The sequence below is a fragment of the Ranitomeya imitator genome, chromosome 9, assembly GCF_032444005.1.
Source record: "Ranitomeya imitator isolate aRanImi1 chromosome 9, aRanImi1.pri, whole genome shotgun sequence".
Classification (NCBI taxonomy): Eukaryota; Metazoa; Chordata; class Amphibia; order Anura; family Dendrobatidae; genus Ranitomeya; species Ranitomeya imitator.
Window position 1 is genome coordinate 34,259,129 of NC_091290.1, and position 17,283 is coordinate 34,276,411.

Genomic DNA, 17,283 nt, shown 5'->3' on the forward strand with positions numbered 1-17,283 from the left:
TTAAAGGGCTGGCCCGGAGAAAATGTCATGGGCCGTAAACGGCCTGCAGGCAGGAGGTTCCCCATCCCTACTTTAAGGAATAGAATGGTGCCATTCATTGATGCCAGGCGGGGAGTGTCATAGATTCAGCATTAAAGGGAATCTGTCACCGGAAATAACACCGTTAACTTGCAGATATGGGGTGAATTTGCAGGTTAACAGCGTTATTATGCTTCCCGGTTCTTGCATGTAGCAGAAGGGAGAAAATTAACTTTATTCTCCCTGTCAGCATTGTTTCAGTCACGGGGACGGAGTATACAGAGTGGCCCTTGTATCCGCGTCCCCGGCCCTGACTGACAGCAGAGCCCCAATGCAGGGGGTGTACCAGTCAGGGCTGAGGACACGGTTACAGCCGTCGCCCTGTATTCTCAGAGCAGTGACAGAACCGGCGCCGTCTCCGTGACTGAAACAGAGTGCCGGAGCTGAGAATAACAGTTAATTTTCTCCCTGCTGCATTCGGCTGCGTGCGAACTTCGGGCGGCATCATAACTCTGTTATCCTGCAGATTAACCCTATAGCGTTATTCCTGGTGACAGGTTCCCTTTAAGTTTCATTACTGAGTATTTATTTGCAGTGCACAGAGTCCATCTGGTGGCTGAATTTAAGCTTTCTGTCCCTCTGCACTTCCTGTCTCTTGCTCCATATTGGTGCATTGTAGGAAGAAGAAGCTCATTACCTCACAGACTGCTGTGCAGAAGACAGCCACCATTTTATTCCCCTTCCTCACAACATTTCTGGTAAGAAGGATTATGTGGTCTTTGTTTGCAGCCACCAGATACACAAGACTGTCACTCCTGCATTAGTCAGCTGCATTTATAATACTGGATAGCAGGCTGGTGCAACACCAACAGAATAGATATCCTATCTAATAAAAAGGAATAACGCTCTAATAGGATGATGAGGTCAGGGAAAGGCATAAGCTGGGTAAACTGTTATATATATTACATTTATTAAAGAATTGTGTGACAAATTTTGGTGCCCTTTTTTACCCATTTCCCCCTTGTGAAAATGTAAAATCTGGGGCTAAAATACAATTTTTGTGGTAAAAATGTAAATATTTTTTCTTCACTGCCCAGTGGTATAAATGTCTGTGACACACCCGTGGTGCCAATATGATCACTGCACCCCTATATGAATTTATTGAGAGATGTAGTTTGTAAAATGGGGTAACTTATAGGGGGTTCTGTTATTCTGGCACCTCATGGGCTCTACAGTACCAGTGGGTCATGGCACCCTCAAACCATAACAGTAAAATCTGCACTGTAATATGGCGCTCCTGCCCTTCTGAGCTTTGCACTGCGATTCAGAAGTAGTTACTGATTACGTGTAGGAGAAATTGCACAACAAACTGAGAGGTCAATTTTTTACTATTCTCCTATCAGTCCTTATAAAAATTAAAAAATTCGGGGCTAAAACAACATTTTACTGGAAGAAATGTAATTATTCTTTCTTCACCGCCCAATGATATGAATTTCTGTGAAGCACATATGGTGTCAATATGGTCTCCGCACCCCTAGATGAATTTATTGAGGGGTGTAGTTTGCAAAATGACATCACTCATGGGGGTTTCTTCTGGTCTGACACCTCAGGGGCTATGCCACGGTGACATGGCACCCTCAAACCAGTGCAGCAAAATCTAAAATCCAATATGTCCCTTCTTCCCTTCTGAGCTTTACACAGTGCCTCAAAAGAAGTTTTCCCCCCACACATGGGGTATTGGCACAATAAGGAGAAATTGCACAATACATTTTGCTGTCCAAATTCTCTTGTTACCCTTGTGAAATTAAAAACATTTGGGGCTAAAAGATAATTTTTGTGGAAAAAAATATTTCTTATTTTCACGGCTCTGCGTAATACACTTCTGTGAAGCAGCTAGATAAGTTTCTTGAGGGATCTAGTTCCAAAATGGGGTCACTTGTAGGGTGTTTCCATTCTTTATTCACATCAGGGGCTCTCCAAAAGCGACGTGGCGTCCGCTCTCAATTCCAGCCAATTTTGTGTTCAAAAAGTCAATTGGCGCTCCTTCTCTTCCGAGCCCTGCCGTGCGCCCACACAGTGGTTTTCCCCCACATATCGGGTATCGGCGCACTCAGGAGAAATTGTAGAACAAATATTAGGGTCCATTTTCTCCTGATACCCTTTTGAGAAAAAAAAATTGGTTCTTATGTAAAATTTTTGCGAAAAAAGTTAAATGTTCATTTTTTTCTTCCACATTGCTTCAGTTCCTGTGAAGCACCTGAAGTGTTAATAAACTTCTTGAATGTTCTTTTGAACACCTTGAGGGGTACAGTTTTTAGAATGTGTCACTTTTGGGTATTTTCTGTCATATAAACCTCTTCAAATGTATGGTGGTCCCTAAAAAAATGGTTTTGTAAATTTTGTTTGAAAAATTAAAAATCGATGGTCAACTTTTAACCCTTATAACTTCCTAACAAAAAAAAAACACGTTTCAAAAATTGTGCTGATGTAAAGTAGACATGTGGGAAATGTTATTTATTAACTATTTTGTGTGACAACTTTCTGATTTAAGGGCATAAAAACTAAAAGTTTGCAAATTGTGACATTTTCAAAATTTTCGCCATATTTCTGATTTTTTCACATATAAATGCAATTCATATTGTATACATTTTTCCACTATAATGAAGTAACATAGTAACATAGTAACATAGTTAGTAAGGCCGAAAAAAGACATTTGTCCATCCAGTTCAGCCTATATTCCATCATAATAAATCCCCAGATCTACGTCCTTCTACAGAACCTAATTGTATGATACAATATTGTTCTGCTCCAGGAAGACATCCAGGCCTCTCTTGAACCCCTCGACTGAGTTCGCCATCACCACCTCCTCAGGCAAGCAATTCCAGATTCTCACTGCCCTAACAGTAAAGAAAGAATCCTCTTCTATGTTGGTGGAAAAACCTTCTCTCCTCCAGACGCAGAGAATGCCCCCTTGTGCCCGTCACCTTCCTTGGTATAAACAGATCCTCAGCGAGATATTTGTATTGTCCCCTTATATACTTATACATGGTTATTAGATTGCCCCTCAGTCGTCTTTTTTCTAGACTAAATAATCCTAATTTCGCTAATCTATCTGGGTATTGTAGTTCTCCCATCCCCTTTATTAATTTTGTTGCCCTCCTTTGTACTCTCTCTAGTTCCATTATATCCTTCCTGAGCACCGGTGCCCAAAACTGGACACAGTACTCCATGTGCGGTCTAACTAGGGATTTGTACAGAGGCAGTATAATGCTCTCATCATGTGTATCCAGACCTCTTTTAATGCACCCCATGATCCTGTTTGCCTTGGCAGCTGCTGCCTGGCACTGGCTGCTCCAGGTAAGTTTATCATTAACTAGGATCCCCAAGTCCTTCTCCCTGTCAGATTTACCCAGTGGTTTCCCATTCAGTGTGTAATGGTGATATTGATTCCCTCTTCCCATGTGTATAACCTTACATTTATCATTGTTAAACCTCATCTGCCACCTTTCAGCCCAAGTTTCCAACTTATCCAGATCCATCTGTAGCAGAATACTATCTTCTCTTGTATTAACTGCTTTACATAGTTTTGTATCATCTGCAAATATCGATATTTTACTGTGTAAACCTTCTACCAGATCATTAATGAATATGTTGAAGAGAACAGGTCCCAATACTGACCCCTGCGGTACCCCACTGGTCACAGCGACCCAGTTAGAGACTATACCATTTATAACCACCCTCTGCTTTCTATCACTAAGCCAGTTACTAACCCATTTACACACATTTTCCCCCAGACCAAGCATTCTCATTTTGTGTACCAACCTCTTGTGCGGCACGGTATCAAACGCTTTGGAAAAATCGAGATATACCACGTCCAATGACTCACCGTGGTCCAGCCTATAGCTTACCTCTTCATAAAAACTGATTAGATTGGTTTGACAGGAGCGATTTCTCATAAACCCATGCTGATATGGAGTTAAACAGTTATTCTCATTGAGATAATCCAGAATAACATCCCTCAGAAACCCTTCAAATATTTTACCAACAATAGAGGTTAGACTTACTGGCCTATAATTTCCAGGTTCACTTTTAGAGCCCTTTTTGAATATTGGCACCACATTTGCTATGCGCCAATCCTGCGGAACAGACCCTGTCGCTATAGAGTCCCTAAAAATAAGAAATAATGGTTTATCTATTACATTACTTAGTTCTCTTAGTACTCGTGGGTGTATGCCATCCGGACCCGGAGATTTATCTATTTTAATCTTATTTAGCCGGTTTCGCACCTCTTCTTGGGTTAGATTGGTGACCCTTAATATAGGGTTTTCATTGTTTCTTGGGATTTCACCTAGCATTTCATTTTCCACCGTGAATACCGTGGAGAAGAAGGTGTTTAATATGTTAGCTTTTTCCTCGTCATCTACAACCATTCTTTCCTCACTATTTTTTAAGGGGCCTACATTTTCAGTTTTTATTCTTTTACTATTGATATAGTTGAAGAACAGTTTGGGATTAGTTTTACTCTCCTTAGCAATGTGCAATGTGCAATGTACAATATGTCACGAAAAAGATTTCTCAGAATCAGTGGGATCTGTTGAAGCGTTCCAGAGTTAGGACCTCATAAAGTGGTCAGATTTAAAAACGAGGCCCAGTGATTAACCTACAAAGTTTAGTTTTGCCTTATAGACAAGTCATTATATGGGAAAGAATGTTTCATATCATTTTTTCCTGTAAACTCCATTTCATCTTCGGTTTTGTATTTTTTATTGTCAGTTCGTAAAAGTGGAGTAATACTCCTGACAACATTGTTCCCACCAATTTTGCAGCGTTTTTTGACTTGCATTGTTTGATGCATTTCTAACAGGCATTGGAATAAGTGAAAAACTTAGCAAAAACACTGAAAGAACTGACTTTCTGCACATATCAAACTACTTCAAATCTATAAGGAAAAAATAGGCAATGTGTGCATGACTCTTGAGGAATCTCATTCACTTTGCAGATACTAGGAAATGCTGCAGTTTTTGTGGGAAAAAAACACACCAAAAATGCGGCAAGTACTTAATGTGTGCACCGGCACCGGCCTTGCCTTCTTTATATCGACATTGTGCTATACGGCTATCATTCTATAAACAGGCACATATAAGGTTTGTTGTCATCATGATACATTTACATAGAAGATTTTTTTTCCCTTATATTATTTCAATAGGGGAATACCAAGAAATCTTGTGTTCTCTTCTTCAAGGGGCGACTTATATTGAAAGATTGGCTGAACATGGATATGGACAGAGTGAAGGTCTCTCATACTTTCGAAGACCGTACATACACACGTCCCACATTTTGTCAACACTGCCAAGGTTTTCTTTGGGGGATGTTCAAACAGGGCATGCAGTGCAAAGGTAAATGTGTGTTATTCCACTTTTCATTTGTTCACCTCCAATGGTGTGTTTATCATTATTTTTGCAAACACCCGAGAAGTCATAATGGACGATCAGTGACTTTTTTTTCTGAAGCCGACCACTGACTGTTATATGTTTTATAGATGGCTGTAGTTTAATGGGGTTGTACGCTACTAGAACAACCCCTTCTTGAGCTAAATCCAGGCCAAAAAGGAAAAAATAGGTGGCACTCCGTAATGCAGTAAAACAATCCTTCCTTTATTCAATAGAAGTAGAACATTGATGCAGGGAGCTGGTGCAGCAGAGGACGACGGGTCCGAAAATAACTGGTTCAAAAATTGCTCTGTAAAGGGAAATCACAGATGTGGCTCTTGCCTCTTCTGTCTTGTTCACTTGAAAACGAAACCAATCTCCATAGGTGGAATATCACATTTTGTTAATCAATTTATTTCTTGTAGAACTCAGTTTGTTGTGTATGTCTTTTTCTGCCCGTGCAACAGGTTCTATATAGGAAAAACTATTAGGAACATTTTAAATCAATCTCCACAGGGACAGAATCAATGCGTCTAATTGAGCATATACGCGATGGACGTTATTCAGACCCGAAGGTACTCAATTTTGCTGGATTAGAAAGGGTGTCTTTACCAGACCAAGGTGGTGATTTAAAATGTACTTTTACGTAGGTAGACCAGGTGGATAATAAGCACAAATGCACAAGGTCCATGTGGCTTCAGTACCCGGACCCTTTGAAGCGTCGATTGACGCAAAACTGCCGTTGTCCTTCACTACACCAGCTCCGCTGCATCCATATACTATTTGTATTAAAGGGTTGTCTTACTGCATCAGGGAGTGCCACCTATTTTTTTCCTCTTTGGCCTGGACTTTGTACGACACTGATCATTTTCAGATGTTGCTCCCGGGATTTGGCAAGCCGTACACTGCTTGTCCGCCGAGTAAGCTTGAAAAGGTATGTAATAAGTAGTTTGGTGCTGGCTTACCTTATTTTACACGTCTTCTTGAACCTAATGTTCAGCCCCGATAAACAAACCTATACTCACCTCCCGTGCCTGCTCCATTCCAGCGGTGTCAACACTCGCGGTCCCGGGGCTGTGATGCGCTGCAATGAGACATGATGCCTGGCACTCAATCAGCGCCGGCGTCACTGTCCCTGCCTCCTGTAGAAATGAACATGAAGAGGAATTCCATGATCAGTTGCAGCGTCAGTTTGTAAAAGCACTGATTGGTCCCCAGGCATCATGTATCATACTACCACATCACAGCATCGGGACTGTGAATGCCAACACTGCTGGAAAAGAGCCGGCACAGGAGGTGAGTATAGGTTTGTCTCTTTTATCGGGGCCGTAATATTTAGTTTAAGAAGGGGTTGTCCTAGTAGTGTATCACTACCTGTATCACCGTGACTGACTGCACCCTCTCTCCCATATCACCCCCGATTGAGCCCCATCCCCGTAGCACCCCTGACTGAGTCCCTCTTCTCATGTATCACCCCTGACTGCACTCCCTCTCGTATAAACCCTGACTGACTGAGCCCCTCTTCCTCTATCACCCCTGACTGATTGAGCTACTTTTCACCCTGTATCACCCCTGACTGCACCCCTCCACCTGTATCACCCCTGAGTGATTGAGCCCCTTCTCACCCTGTGTCACCCTTGACTGAGCCCCCTTTTCCTGTATCACCCCTGACTGAGCCTCCTCTCCCTGTATCACCCCTGACTGAGCCCCTTCCCCTATATCACCACTGACTGCACCCCTCTTCCTGTATCATCCCTGACTGACTGAGCCCCCTTCATCATATTGCCCCATCTCCATGTATCATATCTGACTGATCCCCCTCCTTCTGTATCACCCCTGACTGAGCCCTATCTCTATATTTCACCCCTGACTGAGCCCCCTCTCCATGTATCACCTCTGAGTGACCTCCCACCTTCTATATCACCCCTGAATGAGCCCTATCTCTATATTTTACCCCTGACTGAGCCCCCTCTCCATATATCACCTGACTGACCCCCCTCCTTCTGTATCACCCCTGACTGAGCTCCCTCTCCATGTACCACTCCTGACTGAGCTCCCTCTCCATGTACCACCCCTGACTGAGCCCCCTCTCCATGTGTCACCCCTGACTGAGCCCCCTCTCCATGTGTCACCTCTGAGTGACCTCCCACCTTCTGTATCACCCCTGACTGAGCCCTATCTCTATATTTCACCCCTGACTGAGCCCCTTCTCCATGTATCACCTCTGACTGATCCCCCTCCTTCTGTATTACCCCTGACTGAGCCCCCTCTCCATGTACCACCCCTGACTGAGCTCCCTCTCCATGTACCACCCCTGACTGAGCCCTCTCCCTGTATCACCCTTGACTGAGCCCCCTCTCCATGTATCACCCCTGACTGAGCTCCCTCTCCATGTATCACCCTTGACTGAGCCCCCTCTCCATGTATCACCCCTGACTGAGCTCCCTCTCCATGTATCACCCCTGACTGAGCTCCCTCTCCATGTATCACCCTTGACTGAGCCCCCTCTCCATGTGTCACCTCTGAGTGACCTCCCACCTTCTGTATCAACCCTTGACTGAGCCCTATCTCTATATTTCACCCCTGACTGAGCTCCCTCTCCATGTATCACCTCTGACAGAGCCCTCTCCATGTATCACCCCTGACTGAGCCCCCTCTCCATGTATCACCCCTAACTGAGCCCCCTCTCCATGTATCACTCCTGACTGAGCCCCTTCTCCATGTATCACCCCTGACTGAGCCCCCTCTCCATGTATTATCCCTAACTGAGCCCCCTCTCCCTGTATCACCCCTGACTGAGCCCCCTCTCCCTGTATCACCACTGACTGAGCCCCCTCTCCATGTATTATCCCTAACTGAGACCCCTCTCCATGTATCACCCCTGACTGAGCCCCCTCTCCATGTATCACCACTGACTGAGCCCCCTCTCCCTGTATCACCACTGACTGAGCTCCCTCTCCATGTATCACCCCTGACTGAGCCCCCTCTCCATGTATCACCCCTGACTGAGCCCCCTCTCCATGTATCACCACTGACTGAGCCCCCTCTCCCTGTATCACCACTGACTGAGCTCCCTCTCCATGTATCACCACTGACTGAGCCCCCTCTCCATGTATCACCTCTGACTGAGCCCCCTCTCCATGTATCAGTCCTGACTTGAGACCCCTCTCCATGTATCACCCCTGACTGAGCCCCCTCTCCATGTATCACCCCTGACTGAGCCCCCTCTCCATGTATCACCCCTAACTGAGCCCCCTCTCCATGTATCACCCCTGACTGAGACCCCTTTTTTTCGAATTCACAAGTATTGTAGGAATGCTTCCTTCACTAGGGGCAATAATTCTGTTAGTTGCCTAACTCAATTATCTTAATATTTTGCCAGGACAGATCAGCTCCTTGGCGCTTCCGTTGGCACCCATGTTACATGCCCTGTCAGGCCTATATGTCTAAAAAGCAATTTGGAAGTCAAAATCTGCAAAATATACAGTAATAAAACACTGATATAATCTGTTTTTCTCCTTCGCCTCATTGGGGGACGCAGACCGTGGGTTAGCCAAGTGATATTTTTTGAACTGTAAAAAGAAACGAGTTCAGACATTGCAGTTGCCATAAATTTGCAATCCACATCCCATATGTTAATTTCTGCAATTAAGACATAAAAAGATGATGGCATAAATAATGGTCTTCCATATTTGCATCAAGGAGTGCACTGTATAGGCCTACAAATATTGTATTAATCTATTCTCTACAGACTGCCAATTTAATGTCCACAGACGATGTGTAGCAGATGTGCCAGATGAATGCCCGAGAGACACAACTAATACCGATGAAGAAGGTAGATGTGATACATAAAATATTCTTTCACCTTTTTGCACACAGTTTTGTTCATGTTATTGCTTCCTAATTGCAAAATGTATTAACTTTCTAACTATACTTCAATAACTATTTATTACTAATTTGTTGTTGTAAAGCCTGTGCTGCTGCTGTACATAGCTGGCTGTGATGCTAGTTCTGCCATACGTCCTAGCTATGATGTTACACAGCTTCTAGCTGATGTTTGACATAATTTATCTGTTTAAGCCCTTGTTTCGTTACGGTTCAAAGAATTGTGATGAATAAATAAATGCTCACACGACAATTGAATAAGATAAAAAATTAATTTACTTAATAAAAGATAATACATATAAACAGTCACTCAAAATAGCACATAGTCATACATTAAGGTACCTTTTCAAAAACCTGACCGGCACATCCAAACATAGACTCAGTGTGAACAGGTGCTGAACCTAGAGTCGCCAACTCGTATAGAGTTAAGTAAATAAGGCAGCACACTGCAGCGCTAGAACATACAAACTTGAAAAACGAAATTTGAACTGCATTACTGCACTAGAAATATGAAAAAATGAGAGCTTTTAGCGCATAAAAATGGCCAATTTGAAATCATTTAAAATATATAACATACAACACAGCCCTTTTCACATGTCTGTGTTTCTGCTGCAAGTGGCGTCATTTTTCACACGTACCAGAGACGCGTACACATGCATACCCATTATAATTTATGGGGCTGCACTCATGACCTTGTTTTCACACGTACCGTTTGACCCACACGTAGACATGTCCATTTTTTTTCGGTAGCACGAATGACAATACGTGCCGCACACGTGCACACGGATGACATGACTGTGACATCGGTGTGCCGCCTGTGTGACACATATAAACTGTAAAGCAGACAGCTGTGAGCTTATATTGTCAGGTTTGAAAGGTCCTTGGTTATTGGCCCCTTCCCAGCCTAAAAATACTAGTCCACGACCGCCCCAGAAGTGGCGCATCACATTAGAGGTGCCTATTATGGCACTTTTCCATGGTCTCTTCCCAATTGCCCTGTAGGGTTGGCAATCGGGGTAATGGTAGTTGGGGTTGATGTCAGCTGTGAATTGTTCAAAAACACAGCTGGCATCAAGCCCCGGGGTTAGTAATGGAGAGTGGTCTACGAAACACCCTCATTACTAATCAAAGAAAAACAAAGAAAAATAAACATATACACAGATACTTTAATTAAAAAAAACACTCCCTAACTATTTCCCAACTATGTGACTGCAGACTTGTGCATCCTTACAGGACGCAATGTATGGATTCTCCAGTGCTGGCTCCAGGAGCAGTGGGTACATTTCCTTAAGTATGCGATTAACATTCTAACAGTCACAATCCAACTACATGTGTCCAACAGCGCTCAAGTCACTTGTATTGAGTGAGGCTGCGCCTTCCAGGCTGCACATGATCGCATGTATACAGATCGCAATACTTGCGGTCATGTGTCCGCTCCGCTCCTGGTCCCGACACCGGAGAATTCTAACAGTGTGCATTGCGAAGATTCACAAGTCTGCAGTCACATAGAGTGACTGCAGACTTGGACCAAAACCTGGACAACCCCTTTTAAGATTGTGCTGTTTTGCCAATATCTTCACCCTCACCACCTTGTTATAGATGACCTGGTTATAGGGTAGATTGTCAATATTGGTCCGTCACCAGCTACAATAAGATGTTACCAACTCCAGCAGCAGCCGGATATAAACATCTCTAGCTGGTAAGTTTGGGTCACCAGTATAAAAATGTAGAAAAACCCCTTTAATAGTTGAAGTATTCTTAATAATTTGACTTTTAACATGAAATGGTGCAACGAACATCTTCAGCTTCCAGGTGAGAAGGATACTGCATTACAAATATACGTTTTCCTCTGTTTTTTAGGTGCAACCCCTGAAGTCATGGAATAAACTGATGGACCAGAATAAATCCATTCCATATGCATATTGCGAGGTTGCCTTATATCTGCACCTTTATAATGAAGGGAGCTGTAGATGATATATCCTTCCATTAGCACTGGTGCAATCTTTTCCAAAGGAAAGCACCATCTCTTGCTTGCTTATGTAACTGTGTAATAATTCTTCCACCTATATAACAAGATTTAATGTATACAATTATTGAAGCTGCAGTATGATCTTCTACAATATAACTATATGATAGGAGCTGTCTAATTATCATCAGTAACTGTTATAGAAGTTTCTGCCCTTTCCTGCAAAGAAATGTTTTGTGGCACAGTCCATGCAGTTTCATGGTACTGTAATTTCCAGTGACCCTGTTAGAAAACACAAAGCCACGTAATTCCCAAGGGTGGTCACCATTATTGGAGTGCTTTTATTTATGTGACCAAATTCTATTTACCATGATGTGCCTTTTTGTGAAATAATCTAATGCAAATACTGACGTGATTTGGACACATTTCCGGTCAATTTTTGGAGACCAACTTTTTGTTGTTTTTTTTGTTGGCTTCCGGTTATCTTTTGAGCTTTCCCATTGTCTTGTATCGTAAAGTAAAACACTAGCAGAAGTGACCGGTCGTTTCTTGGCGTTTTTAGATCCTAAAATCATTAAGACATTCAAAAGCCTGGACATATGAACAGCGAATCGTTTTTACATAGGATTGCATAGGTTCCTTATCTTTCAACATTGTTTTATTTTACCGCTTTTAGGCTTAGGCAGCAGATAGTGTCGCTATAGACCAGGGATGTAAAACTCAAATACACAGGGGTCCAAAATTAAAATTTGGAGAAAGTCGAGGGCCAACCTTGATATTTATTTTAAAAATGTCTATAATTGAGGAGGTATTACCTTATCAAATATATATATGAACTTTTTCATATGGAATCAAACTTATAGGGGTTGTCCCACGAACAAAGCATATGTTAGTGAATACATTTTAAAATAAAATATTGGAATAATATATTATGTAAGAGCAGTAAAAATCGTATGGCCCAATGGACTAATTTAAATATGTATTAACAAAGGATAAAAAAATCTTGAATAATACAGTAAGTATGTAGTAATATGTAATATAGTATGTAATATATATAAAATATGTAATATAGTAAGTATGATGCCAAAAAATGTGCCCCAATCACAGTATGATACCCCTACAGTGAATTCCTCCATAGTACCCTCCATACGCACACTATGATGACCCTTCTGCACCCCCCCTCAATCCCTTTGACAAAGAATGGTGACCCATCACAGTGTAGTGCCCCAACTGTGATTCCCACCCAACCCTCCATAAAGTATAATGGCCATGAAAAAAACTGCTCCATACAGTATAATGGCCCCACATAGTCCTCCATACAGTATAATGGCCCCATATAGTCTTCCATACAGTATAATGGCCCCATATAGTCTTCCATACAGTATAATCGGCTCCACATAGTCCTCCATACAGTATAACGGGGTCCTGCATTGCCTTCCATACAGTATAAAAGCCCCACATGGTGCTCCATACAGTATAATGGCCACAAAAAGTGCTACTCCATACAGTATTATGGCCTCATATAGTGCTCTATGTAGTAAAATTGCCACACATAGTGCTCAATATAGTGTAATGGATCCCACATAGTACTCCATACAGTATAATGGGCCCCATATATTGCTCCATACAGTATAATGGCCCCACGTAGTGCTCCATACAGTATAATGGTCTCACATAATGCTCCATACAGTATAATGTCCCCACCTAGTGCTCCATACGGTATAATGGCCTCACATAGTGCTCAACACAGTAAAATGGCAACAAAAAGTGTTCCATACAGTATAAAGGCCCCATATAGTGTTCCATACAGTATAATGGCCACAAAAAAGTGCTCCATACAGTATAATGGTCCCATATAGTGCTTCATACAGTATAATGGCCCCACATAGCTCTCCATATAGTATAATGGCCCCACATACCTCTCCATACATTACAATGGCCCCACATAGTGCTCCATACAGTATAATGGTCCCATATAGTGCTTCATACAGTATAATGGCCCCACATAGTGCTCTATACAGTATAATGGTCCCATATAGTGCTCCATACAGTTTAATTGCTACAAAAAGTGCTCCATACAGTATAATGGCTTCATATAGTGCTCCATATATTATAATAGGCCCACCTAGTACTCCATACAGTATAATGGCCTCATATAGTGCTCCATATTTTATAATGGTCCCACCTAGTACTCCATACAGTATAATAGGCCCCACATTAAAAAAACCCTCACCTCTGCCCGTTCCCCCGCTGCTCCTGGTCTCTTCAGGGTGTCTTCAGATCATCTGCACATCTCGGTACAGTGGGCACATTGTAATGATGTCATTGCACCCGCTGCCCTGAGACGTCAGACGCAGAGAGGTAATGATGGGAGAGGTGGCGTCATCTGACGATCCTCCCTCCCTCCATTTTGGCTTTCCACTGTATCAGCATCTAGGATGCCATTATAGTTGAAAATGCGATGTCGGGCAGGGGACCCCCAAGGGATTGCAGGCCAAATATACTTGAGGGATCTGCTCGGCATCGCGGGCCAAATATACTCACCCCGAGGGCCAGATTTGGCCCATGGGCCGGAGTTTGGCATACGGTATGTGTTTTAGACCATGTGCCCACTTGGCGTAAAGACTGATGTTTATACTGCGGTATTTTTTAGGGTTTTTTTTTTTGTGTGTGTACAGAAAATCTTTGCCATTTCTTACGCCACTCCTGAATGTCTTTGCCATTTTTTTTTAAGTGAATGGAATTGCCAAAGACAAAATCATAATAATTTACTCCCCACCAGTGCTATAGATATGTGCGCCGGTCGAGGGACTGGACATTGTTTGCAGTAGCAGCCTGAAGTCGTGCCAAACTAGTTAAAAGGCATACATACGTACATCTTAATGAGTCTTCTGCCTTGTTTTCTGTTTCTAATTTGCACTGATAATTTTTAATAAAAATCTATTTCCATATATCATGAATGTGTAATAATAGCATTATTATTTATTTTTTAACTTTTCTGCTGTCAAACAAGAACTGGCCTACAAAGTTATTAACTTTTAAAAGTTGAATCCATCTTAAAGTTGTTTTCTCCTAAATGGGTAAAATTGCAAAGTGGCAGTAAAAACAAACAACTTTGCAGTTTTCCTCTTGCTAAAAATCCTCTATGCTCTCAAGGACAGAGGGATTTTTAATACTGCATTTACCGACCACCTCTGCAGTCTTATCAGTAGTGGCCGGTCTTTTAGGCAAAGAGCATAGTGCCTGTATGTGCTCCTCTGAATCTGCCCAGTGTCCCTGCTCTCCAATGCTGCAGTGGCAAAGTTGCCTCCGCCTGCAGCTTAGGAGAGGGCACAAATCGGGCTACCATGCCTCTGATCCAAAGTATCAATCACTAGGAGTGGGCTGTCCCCCCCAGACAAGCTGGTATCCAGGAGCCAAGAGAGCTGTGTGGTTCTGAAGAGAAGATCATTTGAATGACCCATTAAGGTCTTAGGTACAGTACATGAAGAGGAAATAAGTGCAGCATAGAAGATGTGCTGATATTAATTAATGAAGCATCCTGGATACACACAGTGCTCATATCAAGCCTGTATTACTGAGAGGGACACTCCAGCAAGAAAACAATCTAAAACTTGGATCAGGCTGCAAACTGCATATCAAGAGGAGTAAAATGAATGAAGAGATGAAGATTACAGACTGAAGCTTGGTTATTTACTTTTAGTTAATAAAATCACACTGTCATGCAACATGGGGATATCAGAGAGTGGTCAGATCATATAGGAAGTAAATATTAAGCCTTGTTGTAAATATTTATACCTTCTCATTCATTTAAAGGGTTTGTCCAAAATAGGTGATAAATATATGATTGTTGGGAGTCTTGGTAATGATGTGAACACTGCTTCATTCACGGTCTATAGAAGTGGTGGTTGCACTTGTTCATTATTTTTATATTCACCGAGGGGTCTCCAATTCTCGGTATCCTTTATGGTCTCATCTGTTGTACCCCTACATTATCTATCCTGTGCATAACCAATAATTGATGGTGCACTGCATTGTAAAATAATATTTTGTATCGGGCAACAACTCTTCTGAATGCAAAATGCAAGTCTGTCGGATAACCAGCCGCATTCTACAGAAGGGCCAACAGGGGGAGGTAAGATCCCAAATATATCCCAACCGCAGGACACACCACTCTACTATGTGCATGTAGTATATGAGTGATACATTGATTAAACTGTGACATCACGGCAGAAGAGGTTTGATGCAGTGATCAGGATGGTCTCTCGTAGCAGAGTCCTGTAGGTAAGAGGACATCACACTTATCTCACTTCTCGCCTAAAACCAAAGTATGAAGTAGTTGTGGATATGGACGTTCCATAACTCGTCCCTTTTAGTCATTCATCCACTGTAGCCAGTTGTCAGGGGCCAGGATAGACATCCACCCATGGCTGTTAACTGGTTATATGGCGCAGTCAATCACTGACAGCAGCATTTAATACTTGCCGGCAAAAGCTCCTCACAAATCGCACCCATCAGCGCTCTTGTCATGTGATCTTGGGGCGCCGATGGGCTGTCATGACAGCCGGGGGTCTGCAGAAGACCCCTGTTTCTTGTCATTGTGAATTTCCTATGGACACCAACTCGTGAACAGCATTCATAGGAGATTGTGATTTTTGATCCACATACCACATGCAACTGGTTGATCACAGCTTCAAGTCTCATAAGGGGACTATTGAAGCCAGTAAAAAGTATGAAAAAAAGTTTAAAAAAAATAGTAAATAAAAAAAGCCACAAAAGTTCAAATCACCCCCACTGAAAATGAAACAATAAAAAAAAATACACGTTTGGTATCGCTGATTTATTAAATGGTTTAGTAAGAAAAAACGGATCGAAATTCCAGAATTTCGTTTCCAGAATTAGTTTGTTTTTTTTGTCGCTTCAACATTGCAATAAAATGCAATAACTGGCAATCAAAACATCATATCTACCTAAAATGGTATCACTAAAAACATCAGCTCGGGGTGCAAAAAATAAGCCCTCACCCAACCCCAGATCCTGAAAAATGGAGACGCTACAGGTATCGGAAAATGGCTACATACGCAATTTTTTTTTTTTACAAGTTTCAGATTTTTTTTTACCAGTTACAGATGCTTCTGACAAAATTAAAATATAATCAAAAAGTTAATTTATTTCACTTCTTCAATACAAAAGTCAAACTCGTCACTATATCACTTCTCCCCTATGCCTCAAAACTACTGGAACAACACGTCCATCTTGAACTGTCCTCCCATCTATCTTCCTGCTCCCTTTTCGACAATCAGGCTTCCGGTCACACCACTCCACTGAAACTGCCCTAACTAAGGTCACCAATGACCTATTAACTGCCAAGAGCAAGCAACACTACTCTGTCCTCCTTCTGGACCTGTCTTCTGCGTTTGACACAGTGGACCATTCCCTATTATTACAGACCCTCTCATCCCTTGGCATCACAGACTTGGCCCTATCCTGGATCTCGTCTTACCTAACAGACCAGACATTCAGCGTCTCCCACTCACACACCACCTCCTCACCTCGCCCCCTATCTGTCGGAGTCCCGCAAGGTTCAGTCCTAGGGCCCCTGCTCTTCTCCATTTACACTTTTGGCCTGGGACAGCTTATAGAATCTCATGGCTTTCAGTATCACCTCTATGCTGATGACACAGAGATCTACCGTGTTTCCCCGATAGTAAGACACCCCCGAAAGTAAGACGTAGTGGGGGTTTTAGCGGGGTCGGCTAATGTAAGACGTACCCCGAAAGTAAGACGTAGTAAATACCGTAGTGCTGAGTAGTGTCGGGGTCGGCCGAAACTCGATGGTTCCCAGGGTCTGAAGGAGAGGAAACTCTCCTTCAGGCCCTGCGATCCATATTTAAGTGTAAAATAAAGAATTAAAATAAAAAATATCGCTATACTTACCCTCTGACGTGCCCTGGTACTAACCGGGAACCTTCCTTCCTTCGAATC

The 17,283-nt window shown here is 42.6% G+C and overlaps 1 protein-coding gene across 1 annotated transcript; it reads left to right on the forward strand.

The window, feature by feature from the left end:
* Positions 1 to 649: 649 nt before the first annotated feature.
* LOC138649566 (serine/threonine-protein kinase D3-like) lies at positions 650 to 14,254 on the forward strand. Its single transcript, XM_069740068.1, has 4 exons — positions 650 to 776; positions 5,225 to 5,414; positions 9,199 to 9,282; positions 11,193 to 14,254. The coding sequence occupies exons 2-4, from the start codon at positions 5,291 to 5,293 to the stop codon at positions 11,216 to 11,218; spliced, it is 234 nt and encodes a 77-aa protein (XP_069596169.1). The 5' UTR covers positions 650 to 776; positions 5,225 to 5,290; the 3' UTR covers positions 11,219 to 14,254.
* Positions 14,255 to 17,283: the final 3,029 nt, after the last annotated feature.